Source organism: Nipponia nippon, unplaced genomic scaffold, assembly GCF_047370975.1.
Source record: "Nipponia nippon isolate SJK-2023a ecotype South Korea unplaced genomic scaffold, ASM4737097v1 scaffold_9, whole genome shotgun sequence".
NCBI classification, from domain to species: Eukaryota; Metazoa; Chordata; class Aves; order Pelecaniformes; family Threskiornithidae; genus Nipponia; species Nipponia nippon.
The window spans coordinates 46,433,737-46,452,340 of NW_028262413.1; the positions used below are offsets into that span (position 1 = coordinate 46,433,737).

The 18,604-nt window shown below is 45.5% G+C and overlaps 1 protein-coding gene across 10 annotated transcripts in view; it reads right to left on the minus strand.

Moving 5' to 3' along the window:
• Positions 1 to 546: 546 nt before the first annotated feature.
• Positions 547 to 18,604, minus strand: part of DPP8 (dipeptidyl peptidase 8) — a 32,432-nt gene continuing 14,374 nt past the window's right edge. For 7 of the 10 annotated variants that reach the window (XM_087745371.1, XM_087745375.1, XM_087745376.1 and 4 more), the window contains 11 exons: positions 17,695 to 17,872; positions 16,203 to 16,362; positions 14,676 to 14,755; positions 12,472 to 12,624; positions 11,681 to 11,816; positions 10,740 to 10,885; positions 9,719 to 9,865; positions 8,798 to 8,950; positions 6,526 to 6,668; positions 5,677 to 5,788; positions 547 to 5,106 (listed from right to left, as the gene is read on the minus strand). In XM_087745371.1, the coding sequence (XP_087601497.1) occupies positions 4,984 to 5,106; positions 5,677 to 5,788; positions 6,526 to 6,668; positions 8,798 to 8,950; positions 9,719 to 9,865; positions 10,740 to 10,885; positions 11,681 to 11,816; positions 12,472 to 12,624; positions 14,676 to 14,755; positions 16,203 to 16,362; positions 17,695 to 17,872 (1,531 nt within the window). In that variant the 3' untranslated portion in view covers positions 547 to 4,983. Of the gene's footprint in view, positions 5,107 to 5,676; positions 5,789 to 6,525; positions 6,669 to 8,797; positions 8,951 to 9,718; positions 9,866 to 10,739; positions 10,886 to 11,680; positions 11,817 to 12,471; positions 12,625 to 14,675; positions 14,756 to 16,202; positions 16,363 to 17,694; positions 17,873 to 18,604 lie in introns of those variants that run through there. The other 3 variants (XR_015701673.1, XR_015701672.1, XM_087745377.1) reach the window with 3 other exon arrangements.

Here is an 18,604-nt window from a genome sequence, read left to right on the forward strand (position 1 = left end):
GAACAACCAGGATTGAATGAGTAAAAATGTGCATTATGACCGCCCCGAGCCCCCCACCAGCCCTTTGTGGGCAGCAGAACCGGGGCGCCTGCAAAGCCCGCACTGCTCACCCAGACATACGTGAGGCGACTGCGTGAAGAGACGTCTCTTCCCGTCCGCTAGACACAGGTCCCTCTGTCCTTCTGCCTTGGCGCCAGGGCCACCTCCTCCCCCGTGGCTCTTGGCCCATCTTGGCCAGCGGAGCTGCGGACGTGCGGTACCCGGTGCGACAGCTCCGGCTGGTGGCTGCCAAGGGCCGCTAACAGCATGTGTGTGGAAACGTTTAGGAGGGGGAACGTAGTTATGCCCAGCAAACGCCTGATCTGCCTGTTCGTATCGGTCTACCCAACCACATGGGGCAGGAAAAATCACAGATGCTTTTGCTAAACACCCAACGTATACAAAATGCACACACACACGCTTTCCATCGTTGCTGCTTTCCACAGCGCAATAAGAGATTTAATTACACGCAAACTCTACTAAATCAAGAAGAGAGACAGTTGAAAATAGGGGGAAAAAAACATTTAATTCAATTTATTTAGCAGCATCTTTATTGCAACAAAGGTTTTGTAATAAAACGCAGCAAAACGAATGTCTCCACTTCACATGATTAAAAGCCATGTAGCCAGAAAGGGGGGGGAGGGAGGGAGACCAATAAACCCACTGGAGTGAGACATGCAATTTTGTTAACGCAAACAGCAGGCACTTCATGTTCTAAAATTAAACACCTGAACTTCTACTGTGCAGAACAGCCAAGTAAAAACCGCATGAAGATCTCTTCCCCTTCCAAAGGAGCGGCCCGGAGAACCGTGAGGGGCACACACAAAGTCTTTACAGGGTTCTGGTACTCAAGTAAACAGGCAATTAATTCAAGGCAGTGTCCTAATCTGGCTGATTTTTTCATTTATTTATACTCTATTATTGCCTCGTCAAAAGTTGAGCATCACGCCAGCAGCAAAACAGCCTGCCTTACACACGGACACAGGCAGCAGAAACACAGCCCACCTCTCCTGGTAGGGAACAGGGGTCAGCACCCCGGGCTCGGAGTTTGTGAACTCTCCCTAAGTCGCCACGCAGGCTCAGGTGCACGGTGCTCCAGGGTTAAAGCATTACTACACCATCCTGCTCCCAAAGTATTTCCATAGCCTATTCCCAAACGCCACTAGAAAGTAGGGACTGCATTTTCCATTCTAATATAACAAAGTTAGTCGATTTTCAAACCTTTACTTGGTGCTTTGAACTCAAGATTTCATTAACAAACAAGTTAACTGAGTTTATAAAAATTACGCAGCCCTGGGTAGTTGCTAATTCTACTTTGTTCTGAATAAAAAGAGAGAATTGGAAACAAAGGGGTGGGGTAGGGGGTGCAACTCCAATGCGAAGGGTGAAACCCAACAGCTCTGTGCATTGCAGACTCAAGAGGAATTCCTGGATGCTGCCTTAAAACAGGGCAAAAGAACGTGCTTCCACCAGAAAGGAGCACAACCAGTCCCGGCCGCTGCAAACGAGAAGAAACTGCTGGCATCAACACTCAACTTCAGTGCCTCATCGCTCAGATCCCCGTATTTCATATATATTTTTTAAAATATATGAAATGAAAACATTCATCTCAAAGACACCTGTGCAACTAATATCCACCACGCAATGAAGGCTCAATCCTGCCTCTGCTCAGAGCACAGAGCCAACCGCTGCCGAAGGCAGAAGATGCCCCAAAGGGACGTACGAACGTCTGGTTTGGGAGCAACGGGGACGGTTCCTCCTCACACGTTTTTGCTCCACAGCCAACCTCCCTTGCACGCGCCCCCCCAGGATCTCATTAGTTCTGCCAAGACATTTTTTAACAAGCAGGAAGGGACAAAGTAAAATCCCAAATATCAAACAGGCTGGAATTCTCTTCTCGAGCGACAGTACCATCTCCTGGACCACAAGGTACGGCCTCATCCTGGAGCAGGTGACCCCAGCGGCGCAGAGCAGGGCAAAACCGCCACTCTCTGTGCCAGCTCCGGTCCAGCGCTGGACCAACACTTCACCATACGAGGTGCAGGACTACTACTGTCCCCCAAAATACCGATGCAACGGTCCTCAGCACTAACACCTTCCTACCTCTGCAGTCTCAGCTGCAACGGGCTTTGCCCTTCTTCCCATGTCGCTGGGAATTTAGGCGTTGACTGCGTAGGGCTGGGTCAGACCTCAGATAAGGCATCTCTCACGCCTTCGTCGACAAGCAGGCGTCTTTTGCAAGAACTACAAAACTCTGATGAGAAATCCTCCCAGCACTTCCATGGGATAAGAGAGCATGGGGTCTTAAAGTGCTTAACTACGGTAAAAAGAAAAAAAATTGTAGGAAAGAAAGAAATACATAATTTATGTTGCAAAATAAAGTACTTACAGTACGTTGTACTTTAATAGCTTTTCGATATATATATTTAAAACAATGGAAGGATGCATTATTAAAAAGTTCTGTGTCAGCACTTATAATCACATCCTGTGCTAAACCAAAACCTCGCCTGGTTTACTTGCATAACATTTAGTTCTTCAGTTCCCAAAAAGCACTGTTTGATGAAGGCCATTTTTGTTCTGTTTTTTAAACAAAAGAATCCATTTCATCTTAAAAATCATATACATTTACATTCAAGGGTAATCCCCTCTAGAAAAAGAACAAAAACACCCCAAAAAGCAAGTTAATTTAATATTGAACAAAATATAAACAACCTTGGAAAAGGTGATACTATTCACGTGTAATTTTATACATATATGTATATATGAACAGATATAGATATATGTATATATAATACAGCATAAACACACAAGGAACACAATGGAATTCCATAGTAACAGCTTATACTTGTCTCTACTCACTGCCGTGTTGTTCTAGTTCAAATGCATCGGCGCTCTTACCCGTCTCTCAGTGCTGACTATAGCACACTCTATAGGGATGCTGCGTTCGCCTCAGTCACAACGATTAACTACTAAGAGAAGACGTTAGAGGAGCCGGGCTCCTTCCCTGCCATGCCCTTCCCAAAATAAAACCACAAGCCTGCTATTGACCTGCTAATGGTATTTTAACTGATCCACTTATAATCCCTGTGATCTGAAAACCAGAAAACAGCCCAAAGCAAACACCCCCACCTCGGAGGAAATTTGCATTTACTGCCTGCCTGTTTGTTTTGGCTATCTTTTGTGTAACCCAAAAAACAGATCCCGTTCGCACACACAGATTTTACAACCGTGTAACTGCACCAGCTCCGATAGCTTTGGTGCATATGCCCAGCAGCCTAACTGAAAAACGATGCGGTTTGATACAATACAGCCAGATTGTGTTAAACCCCGGCGTTCCAGGATCAAGCTGAACAGTACAAAAGCGAGGAAAATACAAGGTTACAACATGTGGAGTACTAAGAGAGTAAACACTGAGAGTGATTCCAGATTTTTAGAAGATGAAAAGAAAATCATGCTCTGCTTCTCTCTAGCACCAAAACAGAAAGAAAAGGAAGTTCTTAGGTTTCTAAGAAAACCATTAAAACTTATAGGAGCTTCAGAGGCAAGCCCCAAGGGGAGAATTTCCTGGATTAAAGAGAATCATTTTGCTATGGATTTCTATCTTAAACGACCTGTTGCAAGTTAAAAGTGACTCCACACACTTATGATGCTTTTAGCCAAGCCTGCTGCTTAGTTAAAACCTCACTAGCAAAAACACAACTGGGATCGCATATCCTGTAGGCTTAGCGGGGTGACCTTAAGCTATGCAGAAGGGGGGTTCCCAAATACAGCAGCACCATCATGCTACACAGCAGTGTTAGGAAGGACCCAGGAATGGAGGACTGAACAGAGTACGAGCCTGGAAAATAGTCCCTCAAATAAAGCAGGAAATTCCATGAAACGGTTCGTATTGCCTCACATGTAGTGTTCACAAGGTCTCTCCTCACTACAGCCTCTGCAGACCTTTGAATTAGAGTATCGAATTTTAAAATCGTAACAGGATGCATATACCTGTATCACGCTGATGTGACGGTGAGAAAACAGTATTGCAAAACCAGCTCCAGAATGAACATCGGGGAAGAATGTCAGTGAGAAAAGGGCTACACTTTTAAGCTTGTTTTAAAATTTACAAGGTTTCAGCTCTTTGACTTGTTAGTTTGCATCTCAGAATAAAAGACTGTTACGCCTGTATCACAGTAAAATATCATTTCACTTCCCCACCGAAATCAAGTACAAATCAGGATAGGATCTCAAGCTGCTGCAAGAAAAAAAAAAAAAAAAAAAAGAGTATGATTTATCCTGGGGAGAGAAGAAATCATTGAAAAGAACCTGGCATCAACTGAACTGAATCCAAAATTTAAATTCTTTAGGAGGCAGCTTAAAAGTCTTCCTTCTTAAAAAACCATTAACACCTAGATAGGTGATGTGTCTAACTTGTGACCAGCTTCTAAGGAGTGAGACACATCCCTTTCATGAAGCATAAAAGCTATATGATAGCATTTAAAATGTAATACAAGTTGTAACCATTCAGGTAAACTCTTGCTGTGTAGTGAGTAAATCATCCAGTATTATGTAATAAGATAACAAGGAACACGCTGTAAAAATACATCAATTATGTCATAATGCTTTTAAAAAGTGAAGATCTGGTGCTGTAGAAGTACGTTATTTTCAGCTTCAGCTCCTCGCCCAAGAGAACACCCATGGTACTGCATTATACCACAGACATTTGATTTTATTTACATCTTAAGCTTTAAAGTTATTAGGTCACCGTACTTTAATTTCCTGTATGGCACCAAATTTACTTTTAAAAAAGTGTGTGTGTGTGTGGTGTGTGTGTGTGTGTGTGTGTACGTGTGTGTACATGTGGCAGGCACCAAAATGCAATGTTCCATCCTATTTTCTCTAGTTTCCTACATCTCCTCCTTCGGTAAAGCAGCCAGCGGAGCAGAGTTCTGCGGAGGTCAGTTACATTGCCTTCAGGGCAGCAATACGAGAGCCCAGATTCTCTTGCAGGTAATACAGCAAATGGAGTTCATAGTGCTCTCCCGACTCGGGTACCCTTATACTGTGTCTCTCCTGAGGGTAGATCTAAAATAGAAAATAAAGTCATAAGTATCCACAAGAGTTGGCACCAACGTTTAAACCAGTCCCCAGAGCTGCATTCAAAATGTTCATGCAATCTCCCTGCACTTGAGCTAATGCACCCCATCCTCCATTGCCTGAACCCAGAGACACCCACCGCACCCTCTGATCCAGCCGGTGCTGTGCTGGAGGTGATCAGCCTGGCTGATCCTGTCCAGAGCCACCACGTGAATCAGCACGCTCCCAGTTCTGCAGCCTGCTGTGCAATACCTGGGCTACATCTGCACAGAACCAGCAGGGTATAATTAAATGCAGAACCCTGTTCCACGCTGCACAAACACTGCTGTACTGCCTCCAAACTGCAGATCTCCTTGGGAGCAGCCTTAACTGCTCATTTGTCTAGTATTTTTTCTGTTTACTCATAAAATCTGCCTTTTAAAAAAAATGCTAGGGTCAAATATTACAATTTTATTCTAGAATTCCAAGCTGCCCAGCACAGCCACGTTACAAGTTCCGATTTTGGACTCCTCCGTCTAAGACAGACACATTACACTTACATCCTGGTTCTGGCCTTACCTGTAAGTCATACGGTTTCCCAGCTCTCACTAAAAAGCTGAGCAAAATACTAGTGTGTGCAAAGTGAACATTCTCATCCAAGAATCCGTGTAGCAGCAGCAAACGGTTTGGTCTGAGAAAAGCAAGAGACAAACATTTCTAGACAGCATCCCAGAACCTGCCGGTCATTTCACAGTCCACAAACATCCCTTCAAAAACACTCAACAGCAAAAATTATTTGCATTGAAGACAGCGATTTCACTATTGTAAATTGCTCCGGATGGACGAGTCTCCCAAACTTATTCTTTCCTCCTCTAAAAGTTCTTCCTGCGTACGCATGTCATGGTCAGACCCTTCGTCTGTGTATCATCTTTATTCTCAGAAGTATTTCCTAGCTTGGACAGTACAACGGCTTAACACTCGCTCAGAATCACTGCTGATTTTCAGCTGTTTGGCAAGGAAGCCCATGGTCTCAGCCTGCTCTGCAGACAACACTGTGCTGATACAGCCTTAGAGCGTGCAGAAAGCATTCTGATCAACTAATTTTTGTCGAGCTTAATGTGGCTCTAAAGTGCTAATCATATAATTGGAGATATGTTTGCTATTTCTTTAGACATAAAAGATAGTCTTTAATTACAGTTGGGATAAAAGGGATTACATGGAATGGCTTGTGATTATGCAAATGTTCATTCAAGTCTATTAAGTTTATTAGTGTTGGGTTTTGGTCTTTTTTTTTTTTAATTATTATTTAATACTAGCATTTGTGATTCCAGGATTCAATTGCCAAGAACAGGGAGATAAAAATGTGTCTATGGGGCTTGAACTTTCCTGGTAGGAAAAGTAGAAGGCAAGAGGCAGAACCAAACTTACTCAGAAGGAAACTTCTCAGCTTGCATGGCCACCGAACCTAGGTAATACCCCTGCTCGTTGTGATCCGGATGGCCCATGTAACGCTCCGTGTAACCAGTGTCATAGAAAATCCACAGCGTGACGGGCGCTCCGGCAATGGCAACCTGCAAGTTCAACAGGGCTCTCAGCATCGGGAGGGGAATGACACCACCTGAGCCCCTGATCTGGGGATGTCCCTCCCTCCCACATCTCCATCCCAGTGCAACTCTAATTGCCCAAAACATGCTGACAAGTTTACAATCCACAGCCTGCGGTGGAAAAAGAAAAGCAATCCTCACTCTCCCTCCCACAGTTCATATATACATATCGGCACAGTTCAGCTATGAGCTACATGTGCCGAAAACCAGGCAGCTGCTGAAAACAAGGAAGATCCTACAAACAAATCAGAAGCAACACTAAACATACCACCTGCAAGGCCTGCTGAGGGAAGTGGATTTTGTCCAAAACGCAGAGCTCTGCTTTCAGCTTGCAAAACCTTTGTTCATTTGAATGTCTAACACAAACTGGGATCGATAGCTCCCTAGGACTCAGCAAACTACCTTCCACAGCTACCACCAGCTTGCAGAGAGGCTTGTGAAAAAAAAAAAAAGACCAACGAGAAAAAAAAAAACACCAAAAAACCCTTTGCAAGGCAGGTATTTTTAAAAATAAAAATATAACAATCCTTAAGGACTTGAGATAAGTAATTATTAAACATCCCAGGAATATTCAGGTTGGACTTAGACAAAGCAAGAGCAGCCACAAAGAACAAAACACATCCCAAGAGCAATATCCAGCTCTTACCACATCTCTGCCTCTGAGACTTGCCCAACAGCACTCTGGCCATTCACTATAGTGGTCTAAAGTCACGTAATGACAAGAACCTCTTCTCAGTACCTCTCCCCATCCCCAGGTTGCCCTCCTGGCTGCTTCAGAACACACTGCTACAAAGCAGCATGGGCAATGTGATCTGGGAATAGATCAGTCTGCAAAGAAACTATTCTCTCTGGGCAGGAAAGAGGGGAGGAGGAAGACAAGGAGGTGTTGTTTTTCAGCAGGATCATTTATCTTAGTTGGTTCACTGACACAAAGCGGGCAACAGCTGAGGCTATATAAAGTACCTTCAGCATAGGTGACCTGAGATTGCTATAGCTATACCAGCAAAGTTCTTGCAAGCTCAACAGTCCAACAGTTTAAAGCTCTCTTACACAGTTCCAGAGAGGGAATATCCTTCTGTGCTCAGCTGAACGGGGTGAACAGTTGTTCCTCTTCACCCCAGCTCATGAGAACAGACTCTCAGATATTCCAGTAAAATTGGCCTACCTGAACAGCCCCTCACTCCTCTTAACATGCCAGGCTTCCTGGATGGCAAGCATGTTCTGCCCAAAAGCACCCTGCTCGCATTAATGCAGGAAGCCTCATCGACAACACCACACCTTCACGTCAGGTCAGGATTACGTCTGGCTCATTTGGAGCTGGGGGAAGCAAGCGCAGTCACGGTGCAGTCACGCCACGCTCTTTGGGGTGCCTATACTCAAATAAGAACACCACACTCTCCTGGGGAGAAAAGCTGCAAATTTGTGTGGAGAGGTAGGAAAGTGCAGCACTTAATTGCACAAGTGCAATTTTCTGATTTGAGGCATCTCTGTTAGTATTAATTATTGGGGCTGTACTGGTATCACTGTCTCCGAAAAGCTGAGTCCATTAGCTCTACCAGTACAGACTCAATGAATACCAGTCCCGAGTCAATGAATACCAGTCCCAGACACCTCTCAGAGCCTAACAGTGACAACAGGCTTACAGAGGAAGAGCATCTCGTCCTCATGCTTCACACAGAAACACAAGTGGAGAGAACGGAGGAGACAACCCAAGGTCACACAGTAACTTATAACTGCTCTTGCAATACCTGGTGATTGCTGGTTTTAAAAGGTACTGTGGCTTGTTAGCAGGCACTAGCCTTAAAGAGTGAACAGATTTTCAGATCTGTTGTCTGTGAAGTATCAAAAAAAAAAAAAACCCAAAGCCTGGAAGCCTAATTAGAAATATCATGGAAGAAACATTTGCTATAAAAGCAACATCACTCTGAAGTCACCCAAATAGAAGAGTCTTGAAGAAAACAGCCAGAGCACTGTGTCCTCACTTGTCTAGAGCAAGCTCAAAAGTCTTTGTGCTGTGAACACCCACGGGAGGTTACACTATTAAGGGAAAAATTCTGTTTGCACCACCAGAATAAGTAGTCAATGTATGAACATACCCTGAAGATATCTGACCTCTGCATTAAAGCCATAAGAGAGAGGTAGCCTCCATAGGACCAGCCATGAATGCCAACACGATCCAAATCAATGAAGTCATACTGCGATGCTAAATACTGCAGCCCTTCCACCTGGTCATCGATTTCTATTTGTCCCTGGGAGGGGAGAGAAAAAGGTAAGTTTTGTTAGTTCCAGACAAAAGTTACATTCTCAGCATTTCCAAAGGTAACCACCTTCGACCTTTGCTGCTTCTGTTTGTGCAGCACCCAGCCACACACCAGCACTCCACTGTGCTAGCCATGTTACAGAAAGATGACCCCTTTCCCCCAGAAGACAATAAATACATGCTAAACCACCTCTTAACTATCCTTTTCTTCATTTGTCTCCTGGCTTGGGAACAAGTAAGATTTTTCAGTGTTTTTGCTTTTTTGCTGTTACAAAAGCAAGGCTGCGTTCTAGCTCTGCGCATGAAAACGCCGTTCCCGACACACAGAGAGCTATGCTGCAAGGCCAGCAGAGCCCAGCACAGGCCCTCCCTGCCTGCACACACGGCCAAATGCACTCATGCCCTCCAGCCTGACACAGGAATTGCCCTAAATAGTAACCCACACTGTGAATGAAACTATCCTGCTTCACGTGAGCAGCAAAGCATATCCGGTGGGAGTCAGAGACCCATTTATGAGCCACCTTGCGTTATGCCTGCCACGCTGGGCTTCGTTCGCAACCTCAAACCCTGACATGGTGTCTGTCCTCCCTCAAATCCACACTGCTCAACTATACGCAGTTCCCCTCCCCAAACCGAGGCAGCGTCACACAGGCAATGCTGGGCATCTGTGCCAAATCGGTGCTTCAGCTCAGATAACACTGGAACTCAAACCTGTCTCTGGTTGAAAACGAAGAGCCAGACTCAGAGCTCCACTTACCATTTTGTATTTAAAGGCTCCTTCAAACTTCAGCCCTCGGTGGCAGGATCCCCTGTTGTCGATGACAACAACAACATAGCCTAAAGAGGCCAAAGTGTTCAAACGGAAATACTTGATTCCTTTAAACCGATTGTTCACTAGCTGTACCTGGAATAGAAGAAGAGCAATGACACAACCAGATATGTAATGGAATCCAGACGTCATCCAGTTTCAGATTTTATTTTTATTTACCTTCCTTTAAATGTTTTATACATTTTTATGATGTAAAGTTTTCAAGATCCCTATTCCCTGCTGCAGGATTCCCTCTCCCTGCTTGTGGCCTGCTATGAAATAAACTCTCTGCCCCAGTAACAGGCCATTCTGTGCCACAGATATGAAGAGCTGACCGAGCTCCACCAATGGGCATAGAGCAAGAGGGGCAACGGCCGACAGCACAACCCAACCCCGAGCCCGCAGCTCTGCTCTCCACTCTCTCTGTCCTTTTCCAGGAGATAATCCTTCCCTTCACCAAGTCTCACTCCAGCTGCCTTGGACCATAGCAGGGCACAGGAGAGTTGGGGGAACCAAAGCAGGGCTAAGGGGCTCACCTTCTCCTGTTCATCAGTGGGAAAAGGAGGACTGGGGAGCAAGCTCTCCTAGGCACGCACTGGTAGTGGTCAGTGCTAACAGAGAGCTCCTCTCACACACACATAGGGGAAGTGGAAACAAAGAACAGGGGCCCCTGCGGAGAAGGGGGAGATAGAACAGGGAACAGGGACTATCTGCACTCCCCCTTCTCCCAGTTCCAGCTCTGCTCCTCCATACCTGTTCTCAGGCAAGTGGCAGTGCCTTGATCTTATGACCTGGAAATCATGATTACTTACAGCACCTTCGGCCAAGCAGCTAGTCACCAAACAGGCAAAATGCTGCACGCTAAACGCTGCACACTATCCTCAGCACAGAACAGGAACCGTTCATACAGGAGAGCAGAGGAGTGATCCAGGCCAGCCCGTCCCACTGCCCACCAACACGCCGCACTCACCTGAGGCCCTCCATAGATGAAGAGCACAGTTGGGTACTTCTTTCCAGGTTGCAGATTGTGAGGTTTGTACATCATCCCATAGAGCGTAAATCCCGTGGAGCTCTCGAAGGAGAACACTTCTGGGGGAATGTAATCAGGAAGAGGGCCTGCCACAGGAGGGAACAGAGAGTCTGGTTTAACAGGGAATGGATAAATAACACAGCTCCACTCCAGCCCTGCCGCATCACCAATCTCGCTGCAACCCCCACGGAGCCTTCCCATGTTTTCCAGTGGATGTGGCTGGGACCAGGCAGAGACTGGGAATGCCCCAGCCCTAGGGGAGCTTTCTCAGTCCTACCTCACATTCCCATCCCTGCTCTCCTCTGAACAGTAGTAACTCTTCTCCCCTGACACAGCCATTTCAGGTATCCAATCCCTTCCTAACCCCACTTAGGACTCACTGCATTAGTACACGGAAAGCATAGATATAGAGTATGCCTTGGGGAAGGAGAGATGAAAGGGAATGGAAACAAAATGGAAAAATAAAAGCCCAAGAGCTGTCTCACAAAGACACGAGTGGGAAGTAGCATACAAATATTCAAGGAGCATATGCCCCTCCCCAGAGGCCCAGAAGCACGCTCATTAGCAGGCATATAGCACAGAGTACGTAACCACACTTAAACCCCTCCCCGATGCTAAAATTGGCTTTCTACAGTTTCTCCTGGCTCTGGCAGCAGAAACCTAGTAATTTCCACTCTAAATTCCTTCCTGGCCAGTTTATACCCATTCGTTGCTGAGCTGAAAATGTCACTCAGGTACTTCCAAGAACTCCTCACACAAGCCTGAGTTTCGGAGGCAAGTCTAGTCACCCACAACAGCAAATCTCAAGCAAACATATTCTGGGACATCTTTCATTCTGTGATCCTGGATGTCCTTTTCCAGTTCCTCATCCATGCCATTACCTGCTGAATCTAAAATGGTAGCCCAGAATTCCTTTGTCCTATGAGCTGCATCATCTTCAGGTCCTGTCAGCCGGTAAAGTGACACACAGTGCGGGTTCTTCTGATTACTGTACTTGCTGATGAACATGTCACAATCCTAGGGAGAAAAAGAACATCATCTTGAACCCCTCAGAGTGCAGAGGCACAAGCAAAAGTGATCACTTTTTTCTGCATTTAGATCTTTCAGAAGATGTTTATGGACCAAATTAAACCAGGAAGTCTGGGCTCTTTTGATAACAGCAGATAGACTCTGAGAAGCTACAGTCCTTTGCAAGACTGAGATATTAACACTCCAAAGCCAAAAATACACCTGCAAAACCAATGGTGGCATGAGGACCTTGTCACACACCCTCTTCTGGGTAAAGCATTCCCAGCTGAACGGGCTACTGGCCCAGATGCCTGGAACCCCACACAACCCTGCCACAGGCTCATCTCCTCTGGTGATTGCTCCGTAACCTGCTTCAGGCAAAAAGAGCCAGGCTCAAACAGTTTCAAACAATTCATCCTGGCTCCTTTTGCCTGAGGTGAGCTGAATAGCAACTGAACTGGGAGGTCAAATGTGGTTTCCAGGGTGGGTTTATGCACTCACTGTACAACATACACTGTACAGTATGCACAACACGGTGTAAAATCTACTTTTGTTATATTCAAATACAGCCTTGTCTGCTGATTGATGAAGGACAAGACTGGCGATAAGCCACAGTACACCCAGCCAGACCTGCCTACGCAGGGCCTCACAGGCAAAGAGGTACCTGGCTGACACAGCAGGCGTGAGAGTAACCACGTTCTGTCAGTCGCTTTACTTCTCCGGGATTCTCGTAGTTAACAACGTACAAGTGATGCTCTAAAGGCGAGTCTTTTGTGCCTTGAAAGTACACCAGTTTTTTGGCTTCATCAACATAGATCTGTCAAAACCAAAACAACATATCCCTCAATATTGTTTCTTGCCAAAACAATACCCGGTTCTACCGCCTCCAGGTCTCCCCCCTGCCCCGCTCCACTTCCATAAAGCTGAGTTATAGCCCAACAATCTGCAAGGAATAAGCCAAATGGCTGTTCTTACTGTCCACAACTCTGGCAGTTACGATTTGCACTTCACACCTTGTTGCTGAGCTCTCTCATGCAGGTCCTTTACTCTTCCCAGTTTTCCCTACTGTTTGCTATGCTAAATAGAGTCACAGAATCATAGAACAGTTTGGGTTGGAAGGGACCTTTAAAGGTCACCTAGTCCAACCTCCCTGCAGTGAGCAGGGATCTCTTCAACTAGGTCACATTACTCAGAGCCTCATCCAACCTGACCTTGAATGTTTCCAGGGATGGGGCATCTACCACCTCTCTGGGCAAGCTGTGCCAGCGTTTCACCACCCTCATCGTAAAAAATTTCTTCCTTATACCTAGTCTAAATCTACCCTCTTTTAGTTTAGAACCATGACCCCCTGTCCTATCACAACAGGCCCTGCTAAAATGACTGTCCCCATCTTTCTTATAAGCCCCCTTTAAGTACTGAAAGGCTGCAATGAGGTCTCCCTGGTGCCTTCTCTTCTCCAGGCTGAACAACCCCAACTCTCTCAGCCTTTTTTCATAGGAGAGGTGTTCCAGCCCTCTGATCATTTTTGTGGCCCTCCTCTGGACCCGCTCCTACAGGTCCATGTCCTTCCTGTGCTCAGGGCTCCAGAGCTGGACGCAGGGCTCGGGGGGGGTCTCACCAGAGCGGAGCAGAGGGGCAGAGTCACCTCCCTCAGCCTGCTGGCCACGCTTCTTTTGATGCAGCCCAGCGTATGGTTGGCCTTCTGGGCCGTGAGCACACATTGTCAGCTCATGTCCAGCTTTTCACCCACCAGTACCCCCAAGTTCTTCTCAGCAGGGCTGCTCTCAATTCCTTCATTCCCCAGCCTGTACTGATACTGGGGGTTGCCCCAACCCAGATGCCAGAGCTTGCACTTGGCCTTGTTGAACCTCATGAGGTTCACATGGGCCCGCTTCTCGAGCTTGTCCAGGTCCCTCTGGATGGCATCCTGTCCCCCAAATAACTCTGTCCCCCATTCTTTGTCACCTGCCCACTCTTCAGACCCTTTCCCAAATCACATATGATATAAACCACCCCAGAAGGAAATCAAGGCAGCAGCTGACTGTAAACCACTGCCATGTTAAATATTCCTCAGTTGTCCCTTCTTTCTGAGCAGACAGCAGAACAGATGCAAATGCAGGGCAACTCGCACACCTCATTCCCTAACCCCACTTCTAATTACCATTTAGGAAGGATTTCAAAAGACCTTTACAAAGTCCAAAGCAGTCAAACAGTTCTCCTTGAACTGCTGTTTGATTCAAATGATCAAAGAATTCATCCAGCTTAGAGCTAGAGGGGCAGCAGTTTGGGGAGCATTCCCTCCCTCCTTGTGCAAGCTCACAGGCTACATAGAACACGAACATTGTATTCTGGCTAAAAAGAGACAGGGCTAATAGATTTATGCTGATCGCTCCAAAGAGTATCTCTTGATTCCAGGACAGCAGTTGGACACCATCAGGACATCTTGCTGCTCATAGAACATGTGGAATTTCCTCACTGCTGCCTCGCAGCATTTTTGCTCCCTTCTCCTCCTCTTTAAGCCTTGAGCTTAGTGGGGAAAACTCCTTGTTGACAAGGATCCAAACAGGAACATGCAAGAAAAGAAAGCCAACTAATGTTGCCTGTGTTGCTTTCCCACACCGCCAAAATCACAGCCTCTGGTCCAGAATAGCGTATCAGAGGTGGGGACGGATGAAAGCACGCTGTAGACCAAAAAAACCCACGTGATACATATGCTCAAACTCAATACCAGGGAGTGGCAAGGTCCACTCTTCTCAGCAAGCAGAGCCTCACTAATACGACATGTACTGATTCGTGAGGCCCCACAGACCATCTCCCTGCAGTGTGTGTTGCTTGCAGGATATCCATGCAGCAAGAGCAGAGACTTACATTGGATCCATGTCTGCCAAGCACTTCCCATTCTCCACTGGTAATCGCTATCTCCTCTTTGACGGGGCACTTGAAGTCACCTGCAAATAACCAACATGCAAACAGAGATTTTACACTTTTACATTTTACAAAACACATGGTCACAATAATACTTCTTCCTTCCAAGTTTTTTTACTAGACTAAACCCAAGAGCAACCTGCCTTTGCAGAAGACCCACACCTCTGCCAGCTCCCCAGACAAATACGTTAAAGGATTCACAGGATTCAACCTAAGGCCTGGACAGCTTGCTTGCCTTTTTTTTTTCCCCCCTTTCTTGAAGTATTTTGTCACTTGCATGGAAATACGAGGTTTTATACTGAAAAATGGGTGTGGAAAGGCAATCCCAGGTGTCAAAAAATGGAGAATTTTGTAACAGGTTGGGGAACAGCTCTGCTTTTATACGATGGTTTCATTTCCCTTAGAATGAGGGAGATTTACTGATAAAAAGAAGTCGTATGCATTCAGAGAAATCTTAACCCAGGATACGATGCTATCTGGGAAAAAACCCCAACCAACAGTTGCATGCAACTAGGACCTCTAGTAAAATGAGGTGTATTTTTTGTGCATGCAGAGCTCAGCAAGTGTCTTCGACACACACCAAGTAAATTAAGTATCACAGCATGAAACTGTAAATTAAAGAATATACGCTGTGGAAAAACCGCTCCAGGAGCTTTGCACACAGCTATATCATGCATCTGAGCAAGACCAAACTTTGACTGCAGCTCAGAAGCACATGGTCCTTGATTTTTTTTTGCTTGAAATGACTCTTCCTGCATTTTCATTTGCAACAGCTGTCAGTAATTTTCTCCTACTAACATCTCTGTCTATACAGCAATATCATGATTGTTTTTAAGAGCAGAGAGGAATTCTCTGAATAGTTGTCATATCATAGGTTTTGCTGCCCAGCACACATGTTCATTTTAAAGGGTCTAACATGTGGGCCCGCTCAGACAGGGAGGCCCTCTATGGACCTTTTTTACAGGATATTCAAACTGTGCTCTTTGTCAGCCTCTCTGCTACCAATCTGCTTGTAAAGGCTGACAGGGACTATGTTGGTTTTACTTGCAAAATCAAGTCCAGAACCAATGTGGATCTATTCGATACATTGGACCCTGCACATCAGAGGTAGCTATGTTATTGCTATAATGATTAACCTCTGGCAAATTCAGCGCACAAACAGTCCCAATATTGACAAGGAAAAGCCAACTAAGTGCATTTCACAGTATCACAGGGAGCTTGTTTCCCATTTGATTTTTTGAAACTTTTCCCTCTAGTCCATGAGGAAGAATCAGGGTTAAAACTAAAGCATGCTGAATACAGAATAACCCCTGTACAATTTCAAGAGGAATGACTGTACAGTGAAGCGCTTTCCTGGGCAACAGCAGGAGTTTCCAATAAGACAATAATTCCTGCCACCTGGAAGGACATTTATTTCCTCACTAGTCAGCAGCAAATGCCCAATTAAAGCAAAAGAATAATTTCACTTACTTGGAGCAGGGAGGCCTCCACACGACCGTTTATACTTGCTCTCCTTCAAAACCGAGATGACTTTGTATAGGTGCCGGAAGCCTGTTTTACACTCAGAGGCAAAAATGAACTCTATCTCATCTTCATGGGTTTGAGGGAAAACATAGAAGATATCATGGATCTGTGGAGACAGAGCAGTGGATTATTGTTATCAGCAGAACTCTGGCACTTAAGTCACACATAATAAGTTCCTCTTACTGGTTAACACAGACAACACAGTTCACACTAGCAGGATGCAGCACTGTCCCTTACTGGGAGAATCAGTTATGCTTATGAGCCAGGGGGTGTCTGCAGACAGCGGCCACATACACTGCACAGCTCAAGGCTTTTTGCTAGTCAAATTTCTGGCCACCAAACTAATTAAGGAAGTTTTTCTGCACCTGCCTTTCTAGCTTAGATACAGAGGTGGGTCTGGCTCTGCAGACAGCATATGAAAACCACCCAGAGAAGTCAGAGTTCAGTGGCCTCCTCTGTCCAGTGCTGTTTAGAAGCCCACAAGTGAAGGGTTATTTAAAGAAAGATGAGCTGACATCATCTTCCCACTCATGAAGATGCCAACTCCTGCTTCAAAGGACAATCTACTGAGGGACTCCGGAGTGTTTATCTGTACAGTATGGGCTGCCAGTCAAAAGCCACTCCAGCTAGTAAAAATAATGGAAAAAGGACAACTCATTGCACTGTCCTGAAACCATGCACATTATTACTAAGGAGAAAACATGGTATCATAGAGAGCACTCGCTGTATGGAGATCATTCACTGGAAGGCTTTGAGCAAATGCTCTCTGCTGAAAGATCCAACTACCTGTCAGTGATTGATGTTCCCAGGCCTTCCTGCACCCTGGCACACCTCCAACGGGATGTCATCTTAGAGACATCGATCTTTATTTGCAGGAGTGTGAACAGCACTCATTTTTACAGCATTAGCCTAGCACACCGGTGTCCGGTCTCACAGCACAGGCCCTAGGGCACACCTCCGAGAACATGACACACAAATCTATCTCACCAGACCATATGTAGTTAAGGAGGGTTTTTAGTGACTGTTAGCAAACTGGCGGGACTTGGTCCCCCAGTATCATCTAGATACATCTTTGTTGGCTGAAGAATACGTCATCTGCTGGCACTGCTGTTGGTGAACAACTGGCACCAAGAAGCCAGAGGGTGTCAGTGGGTAACACTGCAGGCGTGGGGCTGCCCTGGAACGTCAGAGCCCTGGGCTCTGTTCCTAGCTCCGTCTGGCCACTGTGCAGTCTCAAGCAAAGCAGCTCTGCTTTCACATCCCAAATCTTTCTGTTCTCTACATACTGTATTTTACAGCAGAAAGCACAGAATATGCACAGAACCTGCACAATGGGAACATTCTCCTAGGCAGCACAGCAACACCAACATTGCTCAAGTGCTACAAATAGGGTATTGAACAACAAACTGTCAGAGAAGGCTGAAATTCAAATTCTTACATTTATCCAGATGTCCGTTGTTTCTTCATAAATAATGAAAGGTGTAACAGAATCTGGTACAGCATTGATAAGCTTCTGTCTTTCCATTGCATCATCTTCTGTGGGGATGAATAATGCAGGAGGGATCAAGACTATCTGAAGTCGAGTTTGGGAGCGATCCAGTAAGATGGACCAGATGCTGTTGAGGAGACAGATATTAGAGAAAATAACATGCAACCATGAGTATTAAACAGGTCTGAAAATCTCGACAGACACTCATTAGCACTAGGCATTTTGAGGGAGTCAAGAATGTTCAATTGCAGATTAAGAACAAAGCCACATGTAAAATTTCACCCACATAAACAAATCTCTTCCACAACACAAGAACTTATTTCACTTCATTTCAATATTGCATAAGCACTGCCGGTTCAAGAGTTTAATTAATTCTATTCTCCCAGATTTGAATTGTGCTTTAGGGGAGAAAGCAGAGAAAAATCAGAGGGAATAATGAAGCAGAAAAATTTCAATTGAAATGTCAGGATACTTGTGAAAATACTGATGTTTTAAATCTATACCTGGCAGAGAATAATCCTGGCACCTAAATGGACTGGCAGCAGACCCTGCCATACTTCTGATGACTTTACATGTAGCTCTAACAATAGTCCCGCAAAAAGCAAGATAATGGAGCAAATGTGTCTCTGCATTTCTTCCACATTTTGGTGGGGGGGATAAATTAAAAAGGCGAAAGTCATCTTTAGAGTCAAGAACTGGAGAAGTGCAATTCTGGAGAAGCTTCTGGTCAGTTAGAAACACTGTACTACATCATCTACAGGGTTAAAAATGACATGCAAATGTAAGTAGCACTTACAGCAGGTTTTCTGATCAGTAAGTCTGGTCAGCAAGGATGGTCCAGTGGTTAGGGCGCTAGCCT